The 25,207-nt window shown below is 31.5% G+C and overlaps 1 protein-coding gene, 1 non-coding gene and 2 pseudogenes across 2 annotated transcripts; 1 reads left to right on the top strand and 3 right to left on the bottom strand.

Annotated features, from left to right (window-relative positions):
* Positions 1-1,893: 1,893 nt before the first annotated feature.
* LOC123915261 lies at positions 1,894-6,190 on the bottom strand (annotated as a pseudogene).
* A 6,616-nt stretch (positions 6,191-12,806) lies between these two features.
* On the top strand, positions 12,807-19,602 carry LOC123917191 (citrate synthase 3, peroxisomal). Its single transcript, XM_045968851.1, has 13 exons — positions 12,807-13,309; positions 14,052-14,232; positions 14,727-14,812; positions 15,212-15,316; positions 15,899-15,961; positions 16,111-16,220; positions 16,541-16,660; positions 16,823-16,898; positions 17,017-17,090; positions 17,261-17,381; positions 17,518-17,615; positions 17,724-17,847; positions 18,963-19,602. The coding sequence occupies exons 1-13, from the start codon at positions 13,049-13,051 to the stop codon at positions 19,098-19,100; spliced, it is 1,557 nt and encodes a 518-aa protein (XP_045824807.1). The 5' UTR covers positions 12,807-13,048; the 3' UTR covers positions 19,101-19,602.
* Positions 19,603-20,908: 1,306 nt separating this feature from the next.
* TRNAM-CAU lies at positions 20,909-20,980 on the bottom strand. The gene has a single exon. It is a non-coding gene; the product is annotated as a tRNA-Met (tRNA).
* Positions 20,981-22,171: 1,191 nt separating this feature from the next.
* LOC123915260 lies at positions 22,172-24,705 on the bottom strand (annotated as a pseudogene).
* Between the last annotated feature and the right edge of the window lie 502 nt (positions 24,706-25,207).

Genomic DNA, 25,207 nt, shown 5'->3' with positions numbered 1-25,207 from the left:
TTTATTTATTTATATTCAATAAATTCGCGTTAAGGGGTTTGGGTGTTACATCTACGACCGCAATTTAAAACCATGGTACAAATGTATTCACACATCCAATTGTGGTGGAACTATGATGTGATCCTAAAAGTTTATCCCTTAACAAGAATTATTTCGGTCATGGAATAGAAAGAACCAATTTATTTTTGTTGAAATTGTGATTTTCGTAGGTTTATATATGTTTGTCTTGTTTTTAGCATAACTGGAGTTCTAGTTGTCCGATTGACATGATCTTTGATTCTTTGGAAAGCACATTGAACTATCTACAATTTTTATGCTGGACGCAAGATCCAGTTCGGCTTTCTTAATGGTGTAAAATGGATTAGCAATGGAGGAGATGATAAAATAAAGAGCTATCATTAAGCATGTGATAGTGGTGCAAACATAGCAAACATTTTCAACCAATAGAATCCATATCATTTGTACTTTAATATAAAAATATGTATTTATTTGGACATTGTTGCTCATGTAATTGGTTTTGGTGGAGAAAGTGGATTACTTCTTTGATACGTTATATGATTCTAAATATTCTATGCTTTTTCAAAAGTCTTACTCCCATTAGCTAACACTCATGTCAATGACTTCAAAATTCAAAGTCTTCCACTACTTCTTTTGAGCTACTATTTCTTTTTTCATGCTTTCCCATTAGCTAACATCTTATATATAATCATGTTGTAAAAATTGGACCTATTCACAATAATAAACAACATATAAATTTGAATAACTCAACAAATATTATAGAGAAATAAATTAAAATAGAGTTCATAAGAACTTATCTTCTAATTGCGGTAATTGATGTCGGTAACCGTGAAGTATGCAACCACGATATCACAAATGATGAACGACCTTGCAAAATATCAAACCGTGATACAATACCTGAGGCGGCTGATCGCATTGTCCTTAAGGATTTATCCGCCTCATAAGCGCAAATCCCCCGGGATTCAACAGGTCCTTCCCGGATATGAATCATATCTGAGGTGACAGAACTAGCAAGACATTATTAGACACCGGTGATGTAACTCAGGAAGATAACAACTCAATTTGTGAGGAAAATAATTTCTCTATTTTATGTCACGTATCAAAACATAGAAAGGAAGAGTCATAGATGAACACAGTGAGTGTAAACACCGTGAGTGTGACTTGCTTCAATTCTTCTATAAATACCGTGAGTGTGACTCCTCAATCCTTTGTTATTCATATACTCATGATGATGATGTAGTTAAAAAGTTATTGTTGCAAAGCATAACCGAAAATCCTTATAATTAGGATTAAAACCAAATAAATTGAATTAAAAATGTCTTTGACCAACTAAAAAACACATTTAACAAATTAATAATAATAATAATTATTATTATTATTATTAAAATAACTTCAAAATAAATTATTTTGTTAAAATAGACAACAAATCACACTACAATCTAGTAACTTATATCAGTTATATGTCACTAACTCACTCACTAACCTGTACCAGAATCGTTGTATCTAGGCATGGGAGTTGGATTTGCAGCAGGATTCTGGGGAATTTGTGGTTTTTTGTTTCTTATTAGAAAATGGAGGCACACATACTATCGGTTTATTGATGGAGTGGGTGACAAGCTCTATGTAGCTTTGATGGTAAGGTTAAATAGCTTTCGCAGAAATCGAACTCCTGGTAGTTAAGGTTTGTGCAATCCACTTCACATATTTATTGATTACTATAGAGTTTTTGTTTTAATTATTGATTACAAACTTGGGTGCGATATTAACAGGAGTTTCTAACAAAGTAATTTGCTTTACATCTTATCAGGTGATTATGCATGTGGCAGATCCTGAAATGTTATGCGGATTGAAGAGTTCTATGATATGAAAATGAGATCATATGTAACTGTTTGCTGAAGAATTTATTTTTCACTTGCTGTAATGTTTTTGTTCATTGAACAATTTTATATCTTATGAGTTTTTGTATTTTATAAGACATTGTGGTTCCAATTGATCTATGTTACATATATTTTTTTATGATTCAAGAGGTTGCAAAGTGAAAAATTCTACAATAAGATCCACAAATTAAACAAGATGCAGAACAATAGTGATACTCTCCAAAACAGCTTCGGTGGAAGCTAATTGATGCTTAAGATCTTCCGCATGTTGAGTCAAGATGTGTTTTGAGTCCAACAAATTTTGCAATGCATCTTGAGATACTTGTAAACCAGGAAATAAAGTGTGTTTTTCAACACCATCCAACCAATCCTTATCAAAACCACATTTGCACAAATCTTGTAATAACTCGACAAATTCAGAGTGGCTTGAACCTAACACATCCAACACACTATGGGTTTGGAGGAATTTCAATAGCTCAGCTAGGCAGTTGTAGGCATAACCCTTGTATCTGTTACTAAGTAATGTGTCTTTTAAAAGAAGAGAAGGATGCTTGCCAAAGAAACTAGTCAACAAAGAAAAGTTCTCGTAATCCAAATGCTTCTTGAAGACTAGTTGCTCAAGCTCCCTCGTGACAATCAAAGAAGAACTTAAAAATAGAAGGGTCCTCTGAAAGTATAGGAAATAACAATTAAACCTCATTGAGCACTATAAAATCACTTAAAAATAGAATGAAGAAAAAAAATACCTTTAGAAGGCATTGAAGAAAACTGAGAAGCAACGGAAGAGGATCTTGATTTGGAAACTATCATTTCATCCTCCCTAGGACATTGTTGCTCAACAATTGAGCTTGCTTTCAAGGTAACATCATTGTTTACAGAAACTGAACAAATTGTGGGATAGGAAAAAATTCAAAATCAAAAGAGTGAAGGATTTATACGTCATATAACAATAGAAAAAATATTCGGAGTTTTCAGCTTGATCATTGGTCTCTGTAGTGGCTATTTGGTCATCAGCATCCTACTACACAGATTCAGATCAACAAATGATATTATAATTTCTTAAGTCTTAATATTAAGCCTTGGGATTAGTTAGATTTAAAAATTGGTCGAGACTGGATAAATATTGAAAGTTTTTTCCGTCACAAAACCATAGGACAACTTTTTCTCTAAATAAAAGTTATCTGAAATACCAAAATACCATTTGATTTTATACATAATTGCTTATGAGTGTAATGGTTTTGTTTACTTAATTGGCAATATTTGACTATACAAACATGGTTCTCTAGCTAATGTTAGTGGGGAGATGTCCCTTCACATCAGCAAAGTATGGGCTTTGATTATGACTATGTATTTGCTAAAATATAAACATGTAGTATTAAAGTATCGTAGACAATGTAAAAAGGTTTAATTGCAGTATTATTGAACCCCAAAGTATCGTAGTTGTGCAATTTTGGTCCCTTATAATCATGCAATTTGGTTGCTCCCCTCCCAATTTTCTCCATAATTTATGTTGATATGCCACCCAACTCTCATGGCCATCGTGTCTTTTCCTTAAAATAAAAAACGTCAAAAATCAACTCGTACGTGGGAGCAAATGAAATCCCTAATTAGAGTTTCAAACTTTTTGGTTTTTTTTGGGGGAGTTTTAATTATAGGAAAAATTATAAGCGACAATGAGAGTTTGGTGTCACGATAATAAATGATGTCAACTCAGGGTAAGTTTGGGAAATAAATTTGGAGGAGACTACCAAATTACTAAAAGGAAAAATCAAGGTGCCAAAACTGCTCAAAAACAGTTGAAGGCCAAAATCGCACAATCGCAATACTTGGGGCCAAAATTGCAATTAAACCTTGTAAGAAAAGAATGTGTTTCAATTTCAAAGCTTGGTTACATGCTATAAACTCACCTGTGAAGATGTTCTACAATCAGAAGTAATTAATGGGCCTGATGATGAACTTGCTAATTCTAAATGTGTTGTTGATGCTATTGTCTTGGCATTAGTTGATGTAGTTCCTTCTTCAACACTTATCTCGATACCCTGCTTAAAATTAAAAGCATGTTTAAGTTTGTATCAAATAATTCAATTCGTACATTGAAAAAGAGTTAAAAAAAAACCAAGAAAAACAAAAAATTGCATGTTTGATTCAAAGACAATGTCATGGTGATTGTCTTCTATTCAGGTCTGGTAAGATTGAACAAATAGATTGGTATTGACCTGTGAAGAAGTCAACTCCTGTTTTGATGTTACTTGAACTTCAATCCCAGTTGCAATATCTTTGATGGTTTTTGAACTTGGATTTTCATTACTAGTATCATGGCCTTTGGACTTTTTTTTTTCTTATTTCTTGAAATAGACCAACCACATCTGAATACAACTCATGATTTTCTGTAGAAAAATATTAAATAGATTAAAAATATCACTATCGTATAGTAACTCATAAACATAATAATAAAATCAAAATATCCACTTTTATAAAGCTTCTATTAGTAACTATATAGGTGAACTGTTACATTTTAGAAATACTTATTCATGCACATTTGTATTTTAGATGCTTCAATTGTTTTATATTCTTTAACCAACTAGTTTAAGGACAATTAAAATCACACACACACACACACACACACACACACACACACGTAGATGTAATGGTTTTGAAAAACATTGGGTATAGTGTGTACCTCCGCAAAGATCAAAAAAATCTCTGACGATGTCGGGAGATGATGCTGAAGTTATAGAGTTTTTGACAATTTTGTACAACACGGTTTCTTACAACCTGACATTGAATTCCTTGTGTCTGGCAGAAGCTTGGTAGGTTGACAAATACTACAATTGTCTGGAGTCTCAACTTCACTTTGGAATATTTCTTCGATCTCATCTGCTTCTCGTATCAACAGAGCCTTTAGCTCGGGAAGCGCTTAACATATTGAAATGGGAAAGACACATTTCAACTTGTTGCATTTTACTACTGCAAGCGTTCGTAGCTTTGGGAAGCATGTACTTGTAGACATAAAATTTGAGGATTTTTTATTCTCCAAATCATCTTCAATTATATATTTCAATTCTTTGCATTCTTCTAATCTTAGATGAAGCAACTGTGGCAGAAATCTTAAAATAGAAGTGCAGAAAACAATTTCCAATTTTTCGCATCCCATAATTTTTATCCTTGTAAGGTTTTTGAGGGCAAAAGAATTGTTGGGACCCACAAAAAGACGCATCAGCTCGGGCAGATCATGCAACTCAATGTAATGCAACCCCAAATTCATTTGTTGTCCATTTTCTTCATTGAGAAAAAAAATATTTTCTACTTTAAGTTATATACCTTGAGACTTTCCAAACCAAGAAAATGCTCCACTTTGCCACTCAATTCCTACTTGTACATATACATAAACTAAATTAGCGAATATAATATAGTTTTAGACTTTTCTCTAGTCTCCTTCCATGGAAAGGATCTTGCAATTGGACTCCCTGCTCATCTTCCCGATGTTGAACGTTTTTCATCCCAACACTATATTCCTTTTAAAAGCAGGGAATCCAAACACAAAGAGCTTTTGGATGCACTAAAAGATGACAGCAATTATATAATCGGGTCGAAAGGAATGGGGGGGCACGGGAAAAACTACATTGGCCAAAGAAGTGGGTAAGGAACTTAAGCAGTCCAAACAATTTACTATATGATAGAGCTAGACGATAATGATTATAGAATATCATGAGTAAATTGTTTGGACTGCTTAAGTTCCTTGCCCACTTCTTTGGCCAATGTAGTTTTTCCCGTGCCCCCCATTCCTTTCGACCCGATTATATAATTGTTGTCATCTTTTAGTGCATCCAAAAGCTCTTTGTATTTGGATTCCCTGCTTTTAAAAGGAATATAGTGTTGGGATGAATAACGTTCAACATCGGGAAGACGAGCAGGGAGTCCCATTGCAAGATCCTTTCCAGTTTCAATCAATTTTTTAATTTGCTCCTCCTTATTTGCCAGTTCCTTTCCCCTTCTATATTGCCATATGCAATGAGAACAAAATCCACAAAAACTTTTTTGTTTTGTTCTGGTGTCTTCTTGGATGAGCTTTTCAGCTTCTTCTTCCCAAAAAAGAGCATAACATCTTCTCCTCTTCTGGTTGCCACCTCAACACGTTGCTTGACAGTTTTGCTTTCTACTTCCAACATAGCTTTTTCTTCTTCGAAATCCTTAACATGGCACATGAAGCAACATATATAACTTGATTCTGCGACCGCCCCATTTATCGATTTCTCCACATATGGCTTCGCCAAATCAGTCAGGAAGCTCGCCATCTAAATAAGTTTCAATAGATCAAAGTTAGTATATATATATATATATATATATATATATATATATATATATATATATATATATATATATATATATATATATATATATATATATATATATATTGGAAAATAAAATGGTTGATAACGAATCTCGTTCTCAGAGGATATCATTCATGTTTTTTTTGTGTAGGAAGATTTTCCTATTTTCCTCATTCAGGGTGTTTATTTGAAAAATTGAACTTCATAAAGAATCTCGTTCACAGAGGATATATATGAGAAAGTAACAAAAGAAAAACAACCATTGGATTGTTTTCTACCTCAATCAATATTTGACTGCTATCAACACATACTCAAGTCTTTTGACCAGTCAGTTCCATTCTCTTCAGCAGCTAGCATCTACTCATCTAGAGAATACGAAGCAACATTCACTGCCATTCATGTTCTGCAACATACAATAGAAACCACCCTTTAAATATATCAACATTCCACATACATACTCTAAGCAGTGTTCCATTTAGTTGTGCATTAGAGCTGGCCATATGCATAAACTTTATAGCTAGCTGTTCATATAAAGTTTAGTTATTGGTCACATGTCACATTTATAGTCCATTAATTTCCAAGTTGTGGTGTGTCTTCTACAATCATTCCCACACTAACAGAGATGGAACTAACCAGTGCAGTACAAATAACTAGTGCTGTACAATATAACTAATTGAATTAAACTAGCCAGTGATACTAAGAGAAATACAAGGAATAACGGATATCTCACACATACACTGTCATGACCCAATCTCAAATCATGACCGGCGCACAAGCTAACACTAACTCATCATATATCCAGCCCCCGTGCAAGCCTAATACACTAGCTATAACCTATACACTATAACAAATATACTTATTTAAAATATAGAGTTATTGAAATTGTAGCTCGACAGGGAGGATCCCTGGTCCTACGCGTCCCTAAACGATTAGGGAATCAGAGCCACGTAGTTCTCTATGTGTTGGTTAACTATCAACAAAATATATAAAAACTATCTCATTTCATTAGGTACACTAAAACGATCGTACTTTGAAAACTAATATTTGATAAAATACTATTTACAACATCAAGGGAAACAATATTTGATAAAATATTTAACATGAACCACTTGCTAGTCATACACGAAGTTCTACACGCACATCTACAATTAAAACTAATAATAAACTTGTCATATCTCATATTGCTTATCATTTCCCACTACGTTCACATAGACCACATTCTGTCTTCGTTGTGGTGAACGATACTAACCACATTATCTCTTCGTTGTGGCGAACGGATACCACATTATCTCTTCGTGGTGGCGAACGGCTACCACATTATCTCTTTGTTGTGGCAAACGGATACCACCTTATCTCTTCGTGGTGGCGAACGGTTACCACATTATCTCTTCGTTGTGGCGAACGGATACTACATTATCTCTTCGTTGTGGCGAACGAATACACCACATTATCTCTTCATTGTGCGAACGGATACCACATTATCTCTTCGTTGTGGCGAACGGATATACCACGTCATCTCTTAACTAATAATTTCTATTAATCAATTTTCATTCTCTCAACTAATAATTAGTTCTAAATTTGTGAACTAATACTATCTTAACTCATAAGAACCTATTCCTCATCATAACCCATTTAGCTTCATAAAACCAAAACCAGAGTATACGTACTTTAATCTAAAATGTGCAATTGTTTTCAATGGACAGTACTAACTTGCCATTCCAACCATAGTTATGTTTAACAGCAACAACAACAATATTTAGCCAAATAACATTCTACATAAATTCTTATTTACCCTCTAGCAACTTATCAATATAATTTACTAATTTATTACTTATTAAGAGAAAGATTGGGGTTTATCTAGCCTCTTCATGCATGTATGAAAACTCAATTCTAAATATAATTTCTACCCATAATCAGTACCTAGAATAAAAACTCACCTTTATTTAGAAGAAGAACTTGAAGAAAAAAATATGGATTGAAGATGAAAGCAGTGATGATGCAAATGGGATTTCTCCATGTTCTTGTGTCGCCTAACTTGATTTGTTACTACTAATCTCTTCCAATTAACACTAGTAGTAGCAATTAAGAATGGAATCTTAGTAAAACAATTGCATGCCATGAATACCAAACAATGAATTTATGAGAAGAAGAAGGTTGGAAGGGTATTAGGGTTCGATGGGAACAGAATAGAAAAAGGGAGAGTTGATTTCTTCTTTTCTCTTTTTTTTTTTCTTAACAAAAATTATTTTTAAATTTGCCTCCCCTTATCATCTCACCCATGAACTTCTAATTAATTACAATCATGTCATTCACACTTACTACCTTTCTCTATAGTAAAACTATTTATATTTTTAACCCACCATTACTCCTTAATATTTTTAAGGATTCTCTCAATTAGGTACTAATTGGTTTCCAAAATTCTGAGATGTTACATACACAATGTCAGTAAGTCATATTTTACCATGATCAGTGTGTAATTGTTTCTAAAGGAATGTTAAGATTTAGTAAGATGGTAAATGACTAAATATTTGTGTAATTGCTAGTTGGACTTTTGCATTCAAGATGAATAAAAGATATATTTTTGCTATATTATCTATGTACCTAAATGAATCATAACTGTTCATAGAGCTTCACTCATTTATATTTTTTAGGATTTTGACTTGGAAGCAGGCTTCAAGTTTTAAACTTTAGTTTGAAAAATAAAATTACATGGCTGGAGCACAAATTTTCTTACAACTTACAAGATAGAACACGGTCGATTGTATTCTTATTCACATAAGTTGGTTTCTCTAAAAAAAATCATACAAAAACATAAAACTGAAGTTGATCTATGAACTATCTGTAATACTCTTAACCAATCTTAAAACTTGGTCCCTTTAAACCAATTAATTAAAATAACCACTGAACAACCAATAGTATGTACTATATGCCAGTGTCAATGATTCTAGGTACGTGTCTCCGACACTTCGGACGTGCCTAATCTGAGGAGTTTCTGTGCTTCATAGGTTATGAACAAACAACAAATTCTAAAAAAGGCAGCAACTATAATATTGTTATTTACCTTACCTTATTTCCAGCACTTTCAGCGGATAATCAAGTCATATGAACAATCTTCCTGATCTTTATCCAATCTGCAGTAGCTAGCATCAAGAGAATAAGGTGTAGTGTTCACTGCAATTCAGCTAGCTTTTCTCCTTTTTTTTCCCTTCTTTTTTAGTGTCTTACTACTCATGTGTCTTTAACTACCTTCAAATGTATGATCTGAAAGAAAAAAGAAGAGATAAGACTGTAAAGTAAAGGTTCAATTATTCTATAGCACAGGTGTCTATATATAGTAAAAAATTACAAAATGGTGCAATAATACTTATAAAAAACTTGTAAATGACACAAACATAATAAAACACTAATTAACATAAAAATTACAAAATGGTGCAATTATACTATGCGAGTCCACCCGAGTCCTAGTGAGTCTATCATGAAAACGAGTTTGAGTTTCAGTCAACTGCCACCTAGACTTGTAGTAAACTACTAATACTAGTCTATTTGACTCGCGAGTTTGACAACCAATATAATACTCCTAGGGTCTGTTTGGATTTTGAGCTTATGAAAAATAGCTTTTATATTAATTCATATGTTCTCCTCACTAGCGAAAATTATATTTTCATAAGCTGAAGTTTTATAAATTACCTTGACAAACTCATAAATTACCTTGACAAACTTATAGGGCCTGTTTGGATTAGCTTATTTTTGAGCTTATGCAAAACAGCTTATGCAAACTTGACAAACTCATAAATTACCTTGTCAATGTAGTTTATGATAAAACAACTTGTAAAGATAAAGTTTTTGTCGATGAAAACTTAAGAGTTATCACAAAAGTTTATTTATTTACATAAGCTATTTTCATAAGCTAAAAAATAAGTCAAATCCAAACGGCCCTATAATAATACACAAAAGCTTATTTATTTGCATAAGTTGTTTCTTATAAGCTCAAAAATAAGTCAATTCAAACAGATTGAACTTTACTATTATTAATAATTAATTGAACCTAACAATCTTTGTAGGAAATCCAAAATCGGAAACACTTACCGTTGGACACAATAATAATAATACCTTCCACCATTTCTTCAGTTGATTTTTGACAAATGAACAGCTCCATTATTGCTATGTGAAGTGAGGAAAAGATTCAATCGAAAGGGTTTTCGATCATGTGTTCTTTTGGTTGGGAATAAGGTAAAAGGGTGATTTTTCTATAGATTTTCCCCCGATTAGTAGATTCTTAGTTGTTGGGTACCAATGTACGATAGCTTTTCTTTTTTATATTTTTTGTCCAACAACAGGCGTTTGTTTCAGATTTTTCAAAAAACAATTTACTTTTTTTAAAAAAAAAATATTTTTTTATCTTACTTGTTTATTTCAGATTTTTTTAAAAATCATTTTGGTAAAAAATAATTTTTTCATCAAAATGAGAATATATTTTCAATAGTTTAAGTCAAAATCCTTTTTTATATCATTCATCATCTTTTACCATCTTCAAAAATTAAATTTTAATGAATATAAACAAACAGCAAATAGCTTTCGATTTTTTTCAAAATTTCTAAAAAAAATTGATTTTCTTAAAAACGATTTTTTTCAAATCTCAAACAAACGGATCCAATAGCTTTTCTTTGTTAGGTACGCTGGTTTTGATACTGGGACTTGGAAGATCTAAGTACCATAGTTTTTAATAACCACGATTGAGGGTGTCTTTTGTTAAGTACTTTGTCTTTAGTAATAAGCTAGTTTATCTAATTATTTTATAATATTCTTTTAGATTCTATTTAAAGATATGAGTTTATATAGTTTGTACCTTTTTACATTTAGAGTCTTTTTGTTATAGCTTATTTTAGAAAAAAAATCACCTTTTTTATAAAAATAATCACTTTTAATTGTTTTGAATTTGTTTGTTATAGATTTTTAAAATAATCAGAAGCTAAAAATAATCAGAAAATAGCTAAAAATGAGAAACTACTAAGAGTAGCTTATAAAATAATAGATTTTTTTTTAGAGGAGAGAGAAAAGAAATGTTAAAATAAGAAAGTTATTTGTAATTAAAAAAATCACTTTTATAAGTTGTATCCAAACAAACTAAAGATTATTTTATTTAAAAAAACTGATTTTTATTATAAGTAAATTCAACTTTTCTAAAAATCTATAAATTTAATGTCTAAATTATTTTACATCAAAATTACTATTTTTTTAATCTGTAACAAACAGACCCTTTATATCATTTTTATTGTTCATTTTTTGTTGTTAAATACAGTTTTGTCTTTAATCCATAGAAGTATGTGGTGATGTTTAAGGTTATCCGCAATCAATATATTCACTTATTTAGCCCTTATTTGATGCTATACTTCTTATTATTATGTAGTTTTTAATTTCCTTATGCTCTTTAAAATTGGTTTTTCTTTATACTTCACAATTTTTTCATTAAAAACATCCCCGTTAAATTGATGTGTTTTTGTAGTTTAAGAACTACTAGCAGATGCGGATGTCAATTTGATTTGTAAATAATTCATATGGGGATTGTCCGATTTGAAGACCCATAAGTGGGAAATTTTTCCCTGCAGGAATGAGGGAGAAAGTTCCTATGTGGGATGTTTGGGGATGAAATTTTATCCGCCGCAACGTAAAGACTATGTCCCTAAATAAATTATTCAAATTTTCATACAATTAGTTTGACCGAAAATAATAGAAATTTGATAATTTTTTAAATGATGATGCATTCCGGTGAGAACTGTGGGGATTTGCAAATATGGGAAAATAATACTTTTTGAAGCGGGAAATGAGGATGAGAATAATTTAAGGAAAATGCTAAACAGTATTTCTGGGGCACTGATTAAGGATATCAATATGGAAATTTTATCTCGTAAATTATGCATTTAATGCTTTAAAACGTATAAGGTTATTCTCTCATCATTACTTTTGTCATTTATTTCCTTTTTTAGTATGTTTAACAAGTGCACTGGTACACTGTTTAACATGACCAATAATTTAAATAGTGGTGTAGTAAGTGGTAAAGTACATTGGCTCATTTCCTACACGGTTGACATCTCTACTAAAACTCTATTTGACACATTAATCCATCCTGTTAATATTTTTGGAGAATAAAGATCAATATGAAACCAAAGTTAAAATTTTCTAACATAAAAAATTAACGTGACAAATAAAAATATTTTAAGGATTAAAGAATTAATGTGACAAATAAAAATATCTTTAAGGATTAAAGATAAACATTTAATTTATTTCATTGCAATCAAAGAAAGAGAAATATTTAATAATTAAATGAGCAATATTAAACTAAAAAATTCTTTTTTGACCAAAATACGCGTAGAATATACTATTCTCTCTAGTTCTAATTATAAGAAAATGTTCACTTTTTAGATATATTTAAAGTTTGATGTATCTAGACAATAATATAGATTAAATACAACAAATTTTCAATGTATTTAAAAAGTAAATTTTTTTTATAATTAGGATAGGAGAGTATGTGTTAATAATAAAAAATGAAAAATAATATCAAAATAAAAAATGAAAAATTGATGGGTGTGGTGTACTGTACCGTACGTAACACCAATCTATTGGGAATTTTGTAAATAGAACACGTGAAAATCTCACTTTCATCTCCAACAAGGCAACATCATCCTAATCCTATTACTGTACTAACTACTAATTAATTCTAATTATAATCCGATCCCTTTTTCTCGAATCCATTCATATTCATTCATAGAACAAAAACAAAATCACACAAACAAAAACAGACACAAACAAACATCGTATACAACAATGTCAACTACAAGTACTACAACCGAATCCAAGCTACACGACGCTGCACGGAATCGTTTAGCCACCCTCTCAGCTCATTTGCTTCCATCCTCAACAACCTCCGCCGCGCACCTCCACCCTCTCCACCTTTCCGCTTCCTCCGGGATCTCCCCTCCGTCTAATGTCAAAGGAACACTCACCGTTGTTGATGAACGTACCGGGAAGAAGTATAACATTGCGGTCTCTCCTGATGGCACCGTTAAAGCCAATGATTTCAAGAAGGTGATGAATTTCTCTGCTTTATTCTCAATTTTGTTATCTGGGTCGTGATCAATTTTGTTATTTTGGTTGAATTGGTGTTTTTTTTGTTTGTTAGGATATGAGAGATTTGTGTTGTGTTGATGAATTTTCAATTTTTAGATTTGGCACTTGAATTGATTTTTGATTTGATGAATTGGGTCTTGTTCAAATTTGCTCCTTTCTGCATCATTCAATTGTATGATTGTTTAGCTTACAAGTAACAAACTAAAGATTTGTTTTTCCAAATAATCATTTCACCAGGTATATTATGAAATCATAGATGGGTTGTTTGTTGATCTTTAGTTGTTGAATGGTGTGATTGTGATATTTGTTTTTAGAAAACTCGGTATCCGTCCCTAGGACCGACGAACAATGGGACCAATCCTACCGCCCACTTGCGGGCGTGTTCTATTGTTTTTTCAAATAATTATTTGTTTTGTGTGATTGTGATATTAAAGGCAGAGTTTTTTTTTGCTCTGTATGGAGGTGGAATTGTGTATTAATTTTTATGCATCTCAATGACATGTAGAAATAATAGTTGTACATAGATGATCTATATGATATAACCTTTTAATTCAACGGTAGATTTTATAAAAAATGTATATGATAAAAGATAAAAGATTTTTTAGCTGTGTAATGCTGTTCTGATGTTACACTGTGGTGGAATTTGATCTATCGTCTTATTCATTTATTATATTATGTTCTTTAATTTTTGGGTTTGCAGATATCAACCGGGAAGGATGATAAGGGACTCAAACTTTATGATCCTGGATATTTAAACACTGCTCCTGTGCGATCAACAATTTCTTATATTGATGGTGATGAGGGAATCCTTAGATATAGAGGATACCCTATTGAGGAGTTGGCCGAGAAAAGCACCTTTCCGGAAGTGGCATATCTCATATGTGAGTATTTTTCTGTAATTTTCGTGCTTGTGTATGAAACTTTATGCAGGGTCGAGACTATAAACTTGAGACATGCAGTTTGCCAATTTTACATAAACGCATAGCAACTAGTAAGCATGTAGTATTCAAAATGGAGTTGCTTGAAATAATTATTGTCTCAAACTGTTAGCCACTTAGCCGATTAGATTTCAAACATATATTGATACTTAATAGATAATACACATAGCTATACATATTGGTAATCCTAAATTATCAAGTGCAATATAATAATGTGTTAAAATTTTGAGGCCTAACCCCTCAGTGTTATATAATAATCATAAATGAGTAAACATGTTTTGGGATTAAATTTGTATGGCTTTAAGATGGTTCTGCTTTTATGGCCTTTGTTTATGATGCGGATCAAATATTTTTTCCGTCATATCATTAGCCGAGATGCAAATATTTATGTCAGAGAAGACTAATTTTTTTGAGGTTTTCTAATTCTATCTTTTCAGTGTATGGAAATTTACCTTCTGCAAATCAGTTACAAGAATGGGAATTCGCCATATCTCAGCATTCAGCCTTACCACAAGGAGTTTTGGTAAGCTTTTCTTATTTCAAATTACTTTGTTATTTCATTTAACTGGAAAGTCGATAAATGATATTTTAGGCTTCATAATTTCTCTTGCAAACACTCTACAAAGCTCCTTCGTCTTGATCATTAGTGATTAGGTTGTTCATTTCTTTTTGAGATGTATGTGTGTATTCCAGTGGCAGTGTTGTTCAATAGTGGCGCTATAGTGCTGTAACATAGCAGAATTTGAACAAATCACTATTGTTCTGCGAGGCACTATTTAGTACAAAATGTTGCCAAATAATGGCTATATAGCTCTATTGCATAACCAAATTTGAACAAACTGCTATTTTGAATATACTGCTATTGTGAGTGATAACACTGGTGTATTTATCTAACGGAGTGTGGCATACATTTGTTTTGTAGGATCTCATACAATCAATGCCTCAAGATGCACATCCTATGGGGGTGCTTGTTAATGCTCTTAGTGCTTTGTCTGTTTTTCATCCTGATGCAAATCCTGCTCTCAGAGTAAGTAACACAAACCGTGTTCAAGACCAAGCTACTCATCTTTTGAGCTGCTCAGCATTGATGCAATTGTATAATGATAACATATTGTGGAACTTTGTATTCCGTACTCTTGTGATACTCTTGTGATGCAAATATATTCTCAACTTAATTTTGTAGAACTTCTATTTTTCCAATTTCTACATTTTGACGATGTTTTAGTACATGATTATTTTGACTATTGTGTGGATTATTTCAACAATCCGCTTTGATTCTGTTACTTAAAATTAAAGAGACGTAGTTAGGAAAATATTTTGAATATAATTCTCTTGTGTACAATGACATATGAGATGTGATACAAAGGACGAAGCACTGAACTTTATCCATTCAAATAGAAGACTATCAAATTTCAAAACTTATAGAAACTATTTTTAAGAGATCATATAAGATACTCTAAACTATGGTAAGATATGAACATGATATTACAAGACATCCACTAAATATTATGAGCAGAACTTTATTTCTTGTTAGGGTTCAAGATTTTTCCATGTTTTATTATTTGATTCACATTTTATCTTCTTTTCGTTAACTTACAATTTAATGCAGGGTCTTGATATCTACAACTCAAAGCAAGTGAGAGACAAACAAATAGTGCGGATTATTGGAAAGGTTTGCTATTCAATTCTATGAATTCCTTAATCTTCTGTCTATATTCTATGTAATATCTCATTCAATTATTCTGAATGCTTCTTGCACTGTTTAAGCACAATCTTCTGAATTTTTGTGCAATGTTCATTCAATTCTATGCTTATTTGCAGATAACAACAATTGCTGCTGCGATTAATCTTAGACTGGGAGGAAGGCCACCTGTTCTTCCATCCAACAAGCTTTCTTACACGGAGAACTTCCTTTACATGCTTGATTCTCTGTACGTCTTTTCAGAACTAACATGACTTACTTTTCAAAAGACAAAGTTTATAATTTAATGTATGATGCTGAAATGGTAACAGCATACTAGATTTTTGCTATTGTAATATTTTTGTTAGATATTGTTATTCACTGTAATCAAATTTGTTATTATCATCTCCTTATTGTTAGCTTTAATATATATAGGATCACAGTTATTCCTCTCATGTATATCAATAATTTACAAACTTTGTCATCTAAAAAAGAGATATATTCAGATGCAAGTATTTTATCAGCTTAGAGTCTAATTCATTAAATCTCCACTCTGCATTTTTTTTGCAGTGGCAATCGGTCATATAAACCTAATCCTCGTCTAACTCGTGCACTGGACATCATCTTTATCCTGCATGCAGAACATGAAATGAATTGCTCTACATCTGCTGTACGCCACCTTGCATCAAGGTAGATCTCTCACTACTTCTCAAAAGAGTGCTGCTTATAAACTTTTCGGAGTCTTCCTCGGCTTCTTTCCAGTGGACAAAGTTTGATCTGTAACGAATAATGATTTTTAAATAAAAGTAAGCATCCTGTTATATGTTGCTTTAACAATACCCTTATTTGCAGTGGTGTCGATGTATACACTGCTATTGCTGGAGGTGTTGGAGCTTTATATGGACCTCTTCATGGTGGAGCTAATGAGGTAATATAAATGGTTCGAGTAACTCATGATCATTTTCTGTATTGCATATTCAAACGTGGAAAGTAAACCAAAGCAGCATACTCACATGTGACAATACTAATGTGACTTTCATATACAGGCGGTCCTCAAAATGCTGAGTGAAATTGGAAGTGTTGATAACATTCCAGAGTTCATTGAAGGTGTTAAAAACAGGTGGATATTACCTTTTACTTCTTCTGAGTCATGTGTTTTCCCTAACAATGAAGATTGCTGATTGGAGATTATTTACTCTTTTTTGTCTCCTGCTTTTTGACACTTTTCTATCATATACGCGAAAGTTTCCAATTTTCGTAATGTCTAACTATCTGTTGTTTATTTTCTAGGAAACGAAAGCTCAGTGGTTTTGGACATCGTGTGTACAAAAACTATGATCCTAGAGCAAAGGTCTTAAAAAAATTGACAGAGGAAGTGTTTTCCATTGTTGGCCGGGATCCACTTATAGAGGTGTTTATCCATTTTTTCTGCGCATATTGTTTCTTGAAACTTCATCAATAATTTGTCTGCTTCATTCGGTTTCGACCCAGTTCATTATATTTAGTTTGAACTTGTAAAATGTATATGCCATTATTTGATTATGTAGGTTGCTGTTGCCTTGGAGAAGATTGCTCTCTCTGACGAGTACTTTATCAAGAGGAAGTTATATCCGAATGTTGACTTCTACTCTGGATTAATATATAGGTAATTTTATTAATATTAAATGTGGTTTTTTAGATATGGCGGATCAGATATGTCACTTCTCACAGAATATTTAAATAGAATTGATCTGATGGATTTATGCAATCTCAGGGCTATGGGCTTTCCACCCGAATTTTTCACAATTTTATTTGCTATCCCTCGTATGGCTGGATACTTGGCACATTGGCGTGAGTCCTTGGATGATCCTGATACAAAGATTATGAGACCTCAACAGGTTATTTCCATTCTTTAACCTGCCTGTCCGTTTGCTTTTCTAGATAAAAATAATGGAAGTTGCTAAATTTTACGCAACTGTTTAAAAAAATAAGTTATTTGATTGAGTACAAAAGGACAAAATTATAAATAAAATAGTTTAAATGGAGTAAAATTTGAAGAAAAAAATGGGCTACACCAAAACTTGATATCCTCATCTATAGATTATTTTCTTAAAAAAAAAATACTCATTTGATTGGGTTAAGAAAGAAGAAATTGAAAATAAAATTGTTTAAATGAGGGGTAAAATTGGAAGAAAAAAGCTATACCAAAACTTAGTACCCCTTTATATATATATAAGTATAGATTATATTTCTTGTTAGGATCTCTTGTTAGATTATATCCTCATGCATAGAATATAGATTATGCCTGTTATTATAATCGCAAGCCCTTTAACTGTTAGCCTTAAGATCCTATTTGCATAGTACTCATTAGATAATCATCCACGAAGATAGTTTAATCATTAATTATCTCTTATCCCCTTGGATTTGGTAGGTTCCGTCGAAAGATGAGTAAACAATCACTTTAGTCCTTCAATGTGTCAAATACTGTTATTATAGTCCTCGAATATAGTCCTCAAATGTCTTTTTGGTTAGTCAGTTTAGTCCATAAAATTACTTAGAAAAGATGCACTTGTGTTTTTCTTATTTTAGTATATACAGGGACTACAGTGACACAATCTCACACATTCAGGGACCAAAATGACGATTTACTCATTGAAAGATAAAACAATCTCAAAAATGAAAGCTCTAAAATAACATAGTACATTACATTACATTCATATTATGTTGTTGTTTTCTTGGTAGTAGATGATGTAAGATCACACCAGATTAGCCCCACAAATGAGATGAATGCACATAGATCATGTTAGTTTGTGGAGTTGGTGTTGTGTTACAGAAAATTAAAGACATAATTGATTAAGTGACTTAATTATTCACATTAACCTGGTATCTTTTTCCTTTTTTATTCACTTATCTTTCCCTGTCCCTAATAACTTTTTGACTACTAAGCAGAATTAGGGAAAATGGTAGCTACTATTTTATGCTGGTCCTTGATATAACCTTTTTTATTTTCCAGGTATATGTTGGGGAATGGCTGCGGCATTATACACCAACCAAAGAAAGAACTGTATCAAATACAAGCAACACCGACAAGCTTGGCCAGTTATCTGTATCGAATGCCTCAAAGAGGCGACTTGCTGGATCTGGGATTTAAGCCTATAGACACAACTTGAATTTACAAACAAATTTTCAAGATATAAGAATAAAGTCCAGAGAAGTAAATGGTATATTTTCCATGTATAAAAATCAAAGTCTATAATCTTTATGGCTTTTGATTACCAAAAATGTATTTGGCTTTAATTAGGAAGTGGCAAGGAATTTCCTAAAGTAGCATCTCACTGCATAAATAAATGTAAGCTGGTATCATTATACCTTCCAGCAGAATGATGTTAGTGGGGGATTTGCAGTTCCAAGCTTCAAACTTTCAGCTATGCAAGTAGTACATGTAATGTTTATTGTTGGAACCTAACAATAATGAAAATGAAAATGAAAATTAAAAAAAAACTATTATTTGTTTGTGAGTGAGAGAGAGAGAGAGAGAGAGAGAGAGAGAGAGAGATAAATTTGTATTTGATTTTTTATTCAAACTTCAATGAATAAAATATGCTTCCTAAATCAATACCAGTGCCTTTGAACGAGTTCTCAAATTTTAGCAAGAGTGAATTTGCATGCTTGAGTTTTAAGTTGAAATTTTTCTTAATGATGAATTACATAAATTTGTTTTCAAATTTTCATTCCTAAATCCTAATGGCATATGTTAATACATCTGATACATTTATGTTGGTTTCAAGAGGGATGAGTTACTGAAAAATATAAAATAGAAAAATAATTTGAACTACATGAGGATATTATTGGTTAATTTCCATCTGGTTTATACTGCAAAAAAGGTTGAAATGTTGTTACTAGATAAACATAAAACAACATATAATTCCATTATTAGTCAGATATTCAAATTCCATCAATTATATGTCATCAATTCTAAGCTGTAGATTCTTAAGCATCAATTATATGTAGATTTTCTTCTAAGTTGAAATGTTGATGTCATCAACTTTAAATTGCGATAATGTCTTAGCAAGAGAAACTGTGCACTCCAAAGAGTTGACAAAATAAAAAATTGGCTATTGCTAAATGGTGAAGTCAATCACATGTATTTGAAGTTTGCAGTTGAAGGAATTGTTTTTATGAGATATGTTTTGTGGCGTGAAAAGCATAGTTCCACAATTTTAGGCAAAACGAGGCTTGCGCCCGTAAGCTTCAACCATATGTCTGTGTTTTCTCTCCACGATTCCATTTTTGTGATGTGTACGAGAATAAATGAGTATCTCGACGATGTCAAGATGTTTGAGAAAGAATGTATGAAGGGGTAAAATTCACCTACTAGTTAAAGTTCAGTTTTGGATTTGAATTACTTAAAGACAAAGAATCAGATGAATTATTGGATGTTAAAATTTGGAGTGAATTAGTCGAATTGATTTAAGAACAATTAATTAGAATAGAAGTAGTAAGAATATAAAAGGTCAATTTTATTTTCAAGTTTTATTTTACAAGACTAATGCAAAATAATTTTTAGCCAGGTGAAGTACAATGCATTATATAAAAATTGGTTGTTGTAATTTTAGTCTTGTTAATCTAAAATTTAACTTTACATACCATATGATATCAACAAATTTTACTACGTATAGTCACATATTTCATATTTTAAAATTGTTTGAGTGAATTGTTAAGTTGTTTTCCTTTAAATTGCTGCTTATTTTAATATTTAATTTAGATTGCAAGTGTATATAGACAAGTAAAATGAAATAGATAAACTGTGTATTGGATAGTGAAATAATAGCATTATTACGTCACGCATATATCGAGAGATTAATAAAAGGTTGAATAAAATGGAACTAATGCGACGACGTATCCATTAATTACAACATAATAAAACGAAAAACGAAAAAGAAAAAAAAATAACAATTTTATCAGAGCCTGGTTTCGATCCAGGGACCTGTGGGTTATGGGCCCACCACGCTTCCGCTGCGCCACTCTGATTTGTTGATAGTAGTTGCATTTTAATTATATTTATAGCATAGTGTGTATCTGTTCAATGCTTTAGAAATTTGGACGGTTACAAAGTTGTTGTTTTGATGATTTATGGCACTTTGGTTTGGCATTTAGTAAATGGGGTCCAACTTTAATTGGAATTGATCTGTCTTATTAAGAATATTCTAAAACAATAACAAAATAAATCTTAAGTATATTGACAAATAAATAAAAATAACTCGAATATTGTTCAAGTTAGAGGTCAACCAATTACATGCATGACATACACAACTCTTTCATTTTTCATCTCACAATCAATTATTACATGTATAACACAATAAATATATTGCAATTCATCTTCTCCTTAATTTTTCATGTAATACTACATCCGTCATTATTTCTTTTCATATTTTTTTTTTCTTTCTTTCCTTTCATCGTTTTGCATACATTTATAAAAATAAAAGACAATCGTAAAAACTTACGGTGTAAATTCTTACTAAAAAGAAAAATATATACTACTACTTTCCTCTAACTATTGCAATAGTATTAAAATGAATTATGTTTACTTAAAAAAAAAAGCAATTATGTTAATCCAATATTATACATATTATATGTACTAGCAGGACAAGCGCGGAAACAAGCGCGTTCCGCACTGCCTGTTTCTAACTTATGTAAAAAAAATGTCTTATTTTATAGTGAGTTTGTTAATAAAAGATTGTTGCTACTAAAAAAAAATGATCCTTATATTATGGTGAATTTGTTAATAATTGCTAAAATATATAAGGGTATTGTTGGTATTATGAAAAGTCGACACCAAAAATATTTGTATCCTCTTTATATATAGTATACAGATTATGTATAGATATGATGTGACTTTATAGTGTTGCCAATTAGCCAAGAGTATTCTTGGTATTTTAAAAAGTCCATACCAAACTCATGTATTCTCTTTATATTATGTATATGTATAGAAAAAATAGTTGTATTATCTTTTTATATAGGATTATGTATAAACTAGAACATCGACCCGTGCGGTGCACGGGTCTGATTAGCTGTAAAATATATAATGATATATATATAATGATTAAATAAGATATGATAATTCCAATAATGTAAGGTATATGAAAAAATTTGAGTAACATTAAACGACAGTTCAACAATAATTTCTGATAAATATTCATACAACGAAAATTATGTTATATTACGGAAAACTTCCTTATAGACCACATTCGAAGTCTTAGTCGTATCTTCACTGTCGTCATCGATGATCAAATTTTTTAATTCTTTTATAGAAGTAACTCTTCAAATTACAATATACAACTGACCATGTGAAAACACTGACGACGAAAGATATATCCCAACATGCTTTAAAGATTGTCCCCGACTCTTATTAATAGTCATTGCAAAAGAAATCATTATAGGAAATTGTCTTCGTTGAAATTTAAAAGGAATTCTCACGTCAGATGGTGTTAGAGAAAATCTAGGTATGAAAACCTGATCACCAATATTACTTCCTGAAATAATTTTTCCTTCAAGAGCACGTTTTCCCAATCTCGTAATAATAAGTCTTGTTCCATTGCATAATCCTAATTTTTGATTCAAATTCCTTAATAGCATAACTGGAACTCCAACTTTAAGTCTCAACTTGTGATTTGGAAGTCCCGACGTAGAAATCGTGTTCAAAAATTGGGAGTATGAACAGCATCCACTGTTTGACCGTCTACATTTTGTGTGAGTGGAGTATCATAACTCAAATATATTTTTTCTTCGCCAGGAATTAAATCCAACATATAATCATTTATTGTGTCGACTATTGAATTTTTAGGAGCTAGTATAGCTCTATTTTGGAAATACGTTATATCGTTCATGTTTTGTAAAAGTTGGGGATATGTGCTTTCAACGATAGAAGCAAGAGGATCACCTGAATTTGGAATCAATAAATCTGATGGGATGTCAAGTTCTAAATCATTGTCGTTGTCATCTTCAATTTCTCCATCGCCAACACCCAAAACCCATTCAGAAAACAATCTTCTTTGTTCAACGTCTACACTCGGAGCACCACCAAGAAGCCTTATGTTTTTACTCAATGTTAAAACTTCACAAAAATTCCAAAAAACTGAAGAATTAATAGTAGCATGAACAACTTCTGGTCTTGTACCTTTGGGTATTACTGGTAGAATTTGTCTAAAATCTCCGCCAAAAACAACAACTTTTCCACCGAAGGGAATGTGTTTATTTTTTTCATCAACAGACTTGAGAATATCTTTTAAAGTTCAATCAACAGCTTCGAAATAGTGTTTATGCATCATTGGTGCTTCATCTCATATAATGAGCTTTGCTTTTTGTATTAATAGGGCCAAAGGGCTTTTAGGAACTATGGTACATGTTGAAAACTCGTCAACATTTAGAGGAATACAAAACCTTGAATGTGCTGTTCTACGGCCACGTATGAGCAATGCAGCGATCCCACTTGAGGCAACTGTTAAAACTATCTCACCTTTTGAGGGTAATGCGGTTAACATGGCCCTCCAGATAAATGTATTCCCTGTACCGTCATAACCATAAAGAAAAAACACACCAGGTTTGTTTTCATTAACTCTTGTCATGATTGTGTCATATACTTTACGTTTCCCTGAAGTCATAGTTGACATCAATCTAACATGTTCCTCAGCTAATGATTATTTGTTATAATTCAATTCGTCGTGTATTAAACTATTTTGTATATCAGGAACTAATGATGTGTCTGCTCTAGGCATTTGAGGATAATCTTTAAAAATCTTCCCATAACTACGTAACATCTTCTCAATATCTGCTAGTACATATTGTATCAATTGATCATCGGTTAATATTAAATCTACAATGTTAAAATCAAAATAATGAGTATGAATTTATAACTGCACGAAACCTATCCCTTAAAATTATACCAATTTGTCCTCTTCCGGTGTATACCAATGTAACCCAAGCCCCGATACGGCTGATATTGTAAAAATCTTTTAAAGCATATCAGCCATGCGTTAAATAAATATTATTGTTAATTTTTCGACTAATACTTCAAATTGATTCGCGAACGGATCTGCCAAAGTTGCGAAACGATAAATTTTGTGTCGAAAATCAGTAGAAATTAGAAAACATCTTCGGAAGCATCACTGCACCCTATAAAATCAATTAACAATAGAAATGTTAGGAAAAAATAAATTTGAGTTTTTTTCATTTAACAATGTTCTATGAAAAGATGAATACTGCATATTATTTATTCCTTGTTAAGTATCAATCTAAATCTAAATATAATAGAAATCACTCACTAAATGCAAAATTGTGTCGTGTGTGAAAATCCTAATATCAATACTCGGTATCATAATTTTAATAGAAATAACATATAAAATTAAATTAAATATAAATAATTGAGAATTTTGGTGTAAAAAATAATCTATTAAAAAATTGGAAAAATTGGAACTATACTAACTTCGGTTACGCAAAACTCAACGCAGTAGGTCCGATATCTAATTTGCAATTCATTAACCAACTTCTCTTGATCAGTTAAAGGATTGGGATTCAAAGGACCTGTTTATATATATATATATATATATATATATATATATATATATATATTATCATAAAGTTTTGAAACAATATCGATTTCAAAAATAAAGATAATAAATCACAAAACAGAATGAAAGTTTATACACACCTCTGAGTAACTTAAGTCGAATTGTGGTGAAGTTGTTAACATGAGACATTGAAATGTGAAAGATGTTTTTTTTTTAATAGATTTCAATATTGTTGAAGGTGTTATAGTATGAGAATATATATATATAACTTTCCAAATCACACGTGATAATAACTTTCCAAATCTCACATGATAATTATTCTCTAAATTTATGATCCGGTAGGAAAAAAATCATTGATCAGGAAAGACATAAAAATATTTCGTGATGAATAATATAGTCAACAATAATTTTGATATGATATACTTTTAAAATTGATGGTGCTTATCAATTATTGCACATAATTTTAATCACAATTGGTATATATGTCGTAGTGGTTGGAAATATTGCCTTGCACTGAAGGGTTGCGGGTTCGAATTCTAATCAAGACAAAATTGTATTATTTTTTAATAAAAATTGCAAGATAAAATGGAGGGAAAACAGGGAAAACAAATTAGGGTTTAAAATTTGCTTATGTATACAAGCTTATAATATAAAAGATATGATGTGACTTTATAGTGTTGCCAATTAGCCA

The sequence above is a fragment of the Trifolium pratense genome, linkage group LG3 (assembly GCF_020283565.1).
Source record: "Trifolium pratense cultivar HEN17-A07 linkage group LG3, ARS_RC_1.1, whole genome shotgun sequence".
Lineage (NCBI taxonomy): Eukaryota > Viridiplantae > Streptophyta > Magnoliopsida > Fabales > Fabaceae > Trifolium > Trifolium pratense.
The sequence above is the reverse complement of the archived record's forward strand: the minus strand, read 5'-3'. Positions and strand labels throughout refer to the sequence as shown.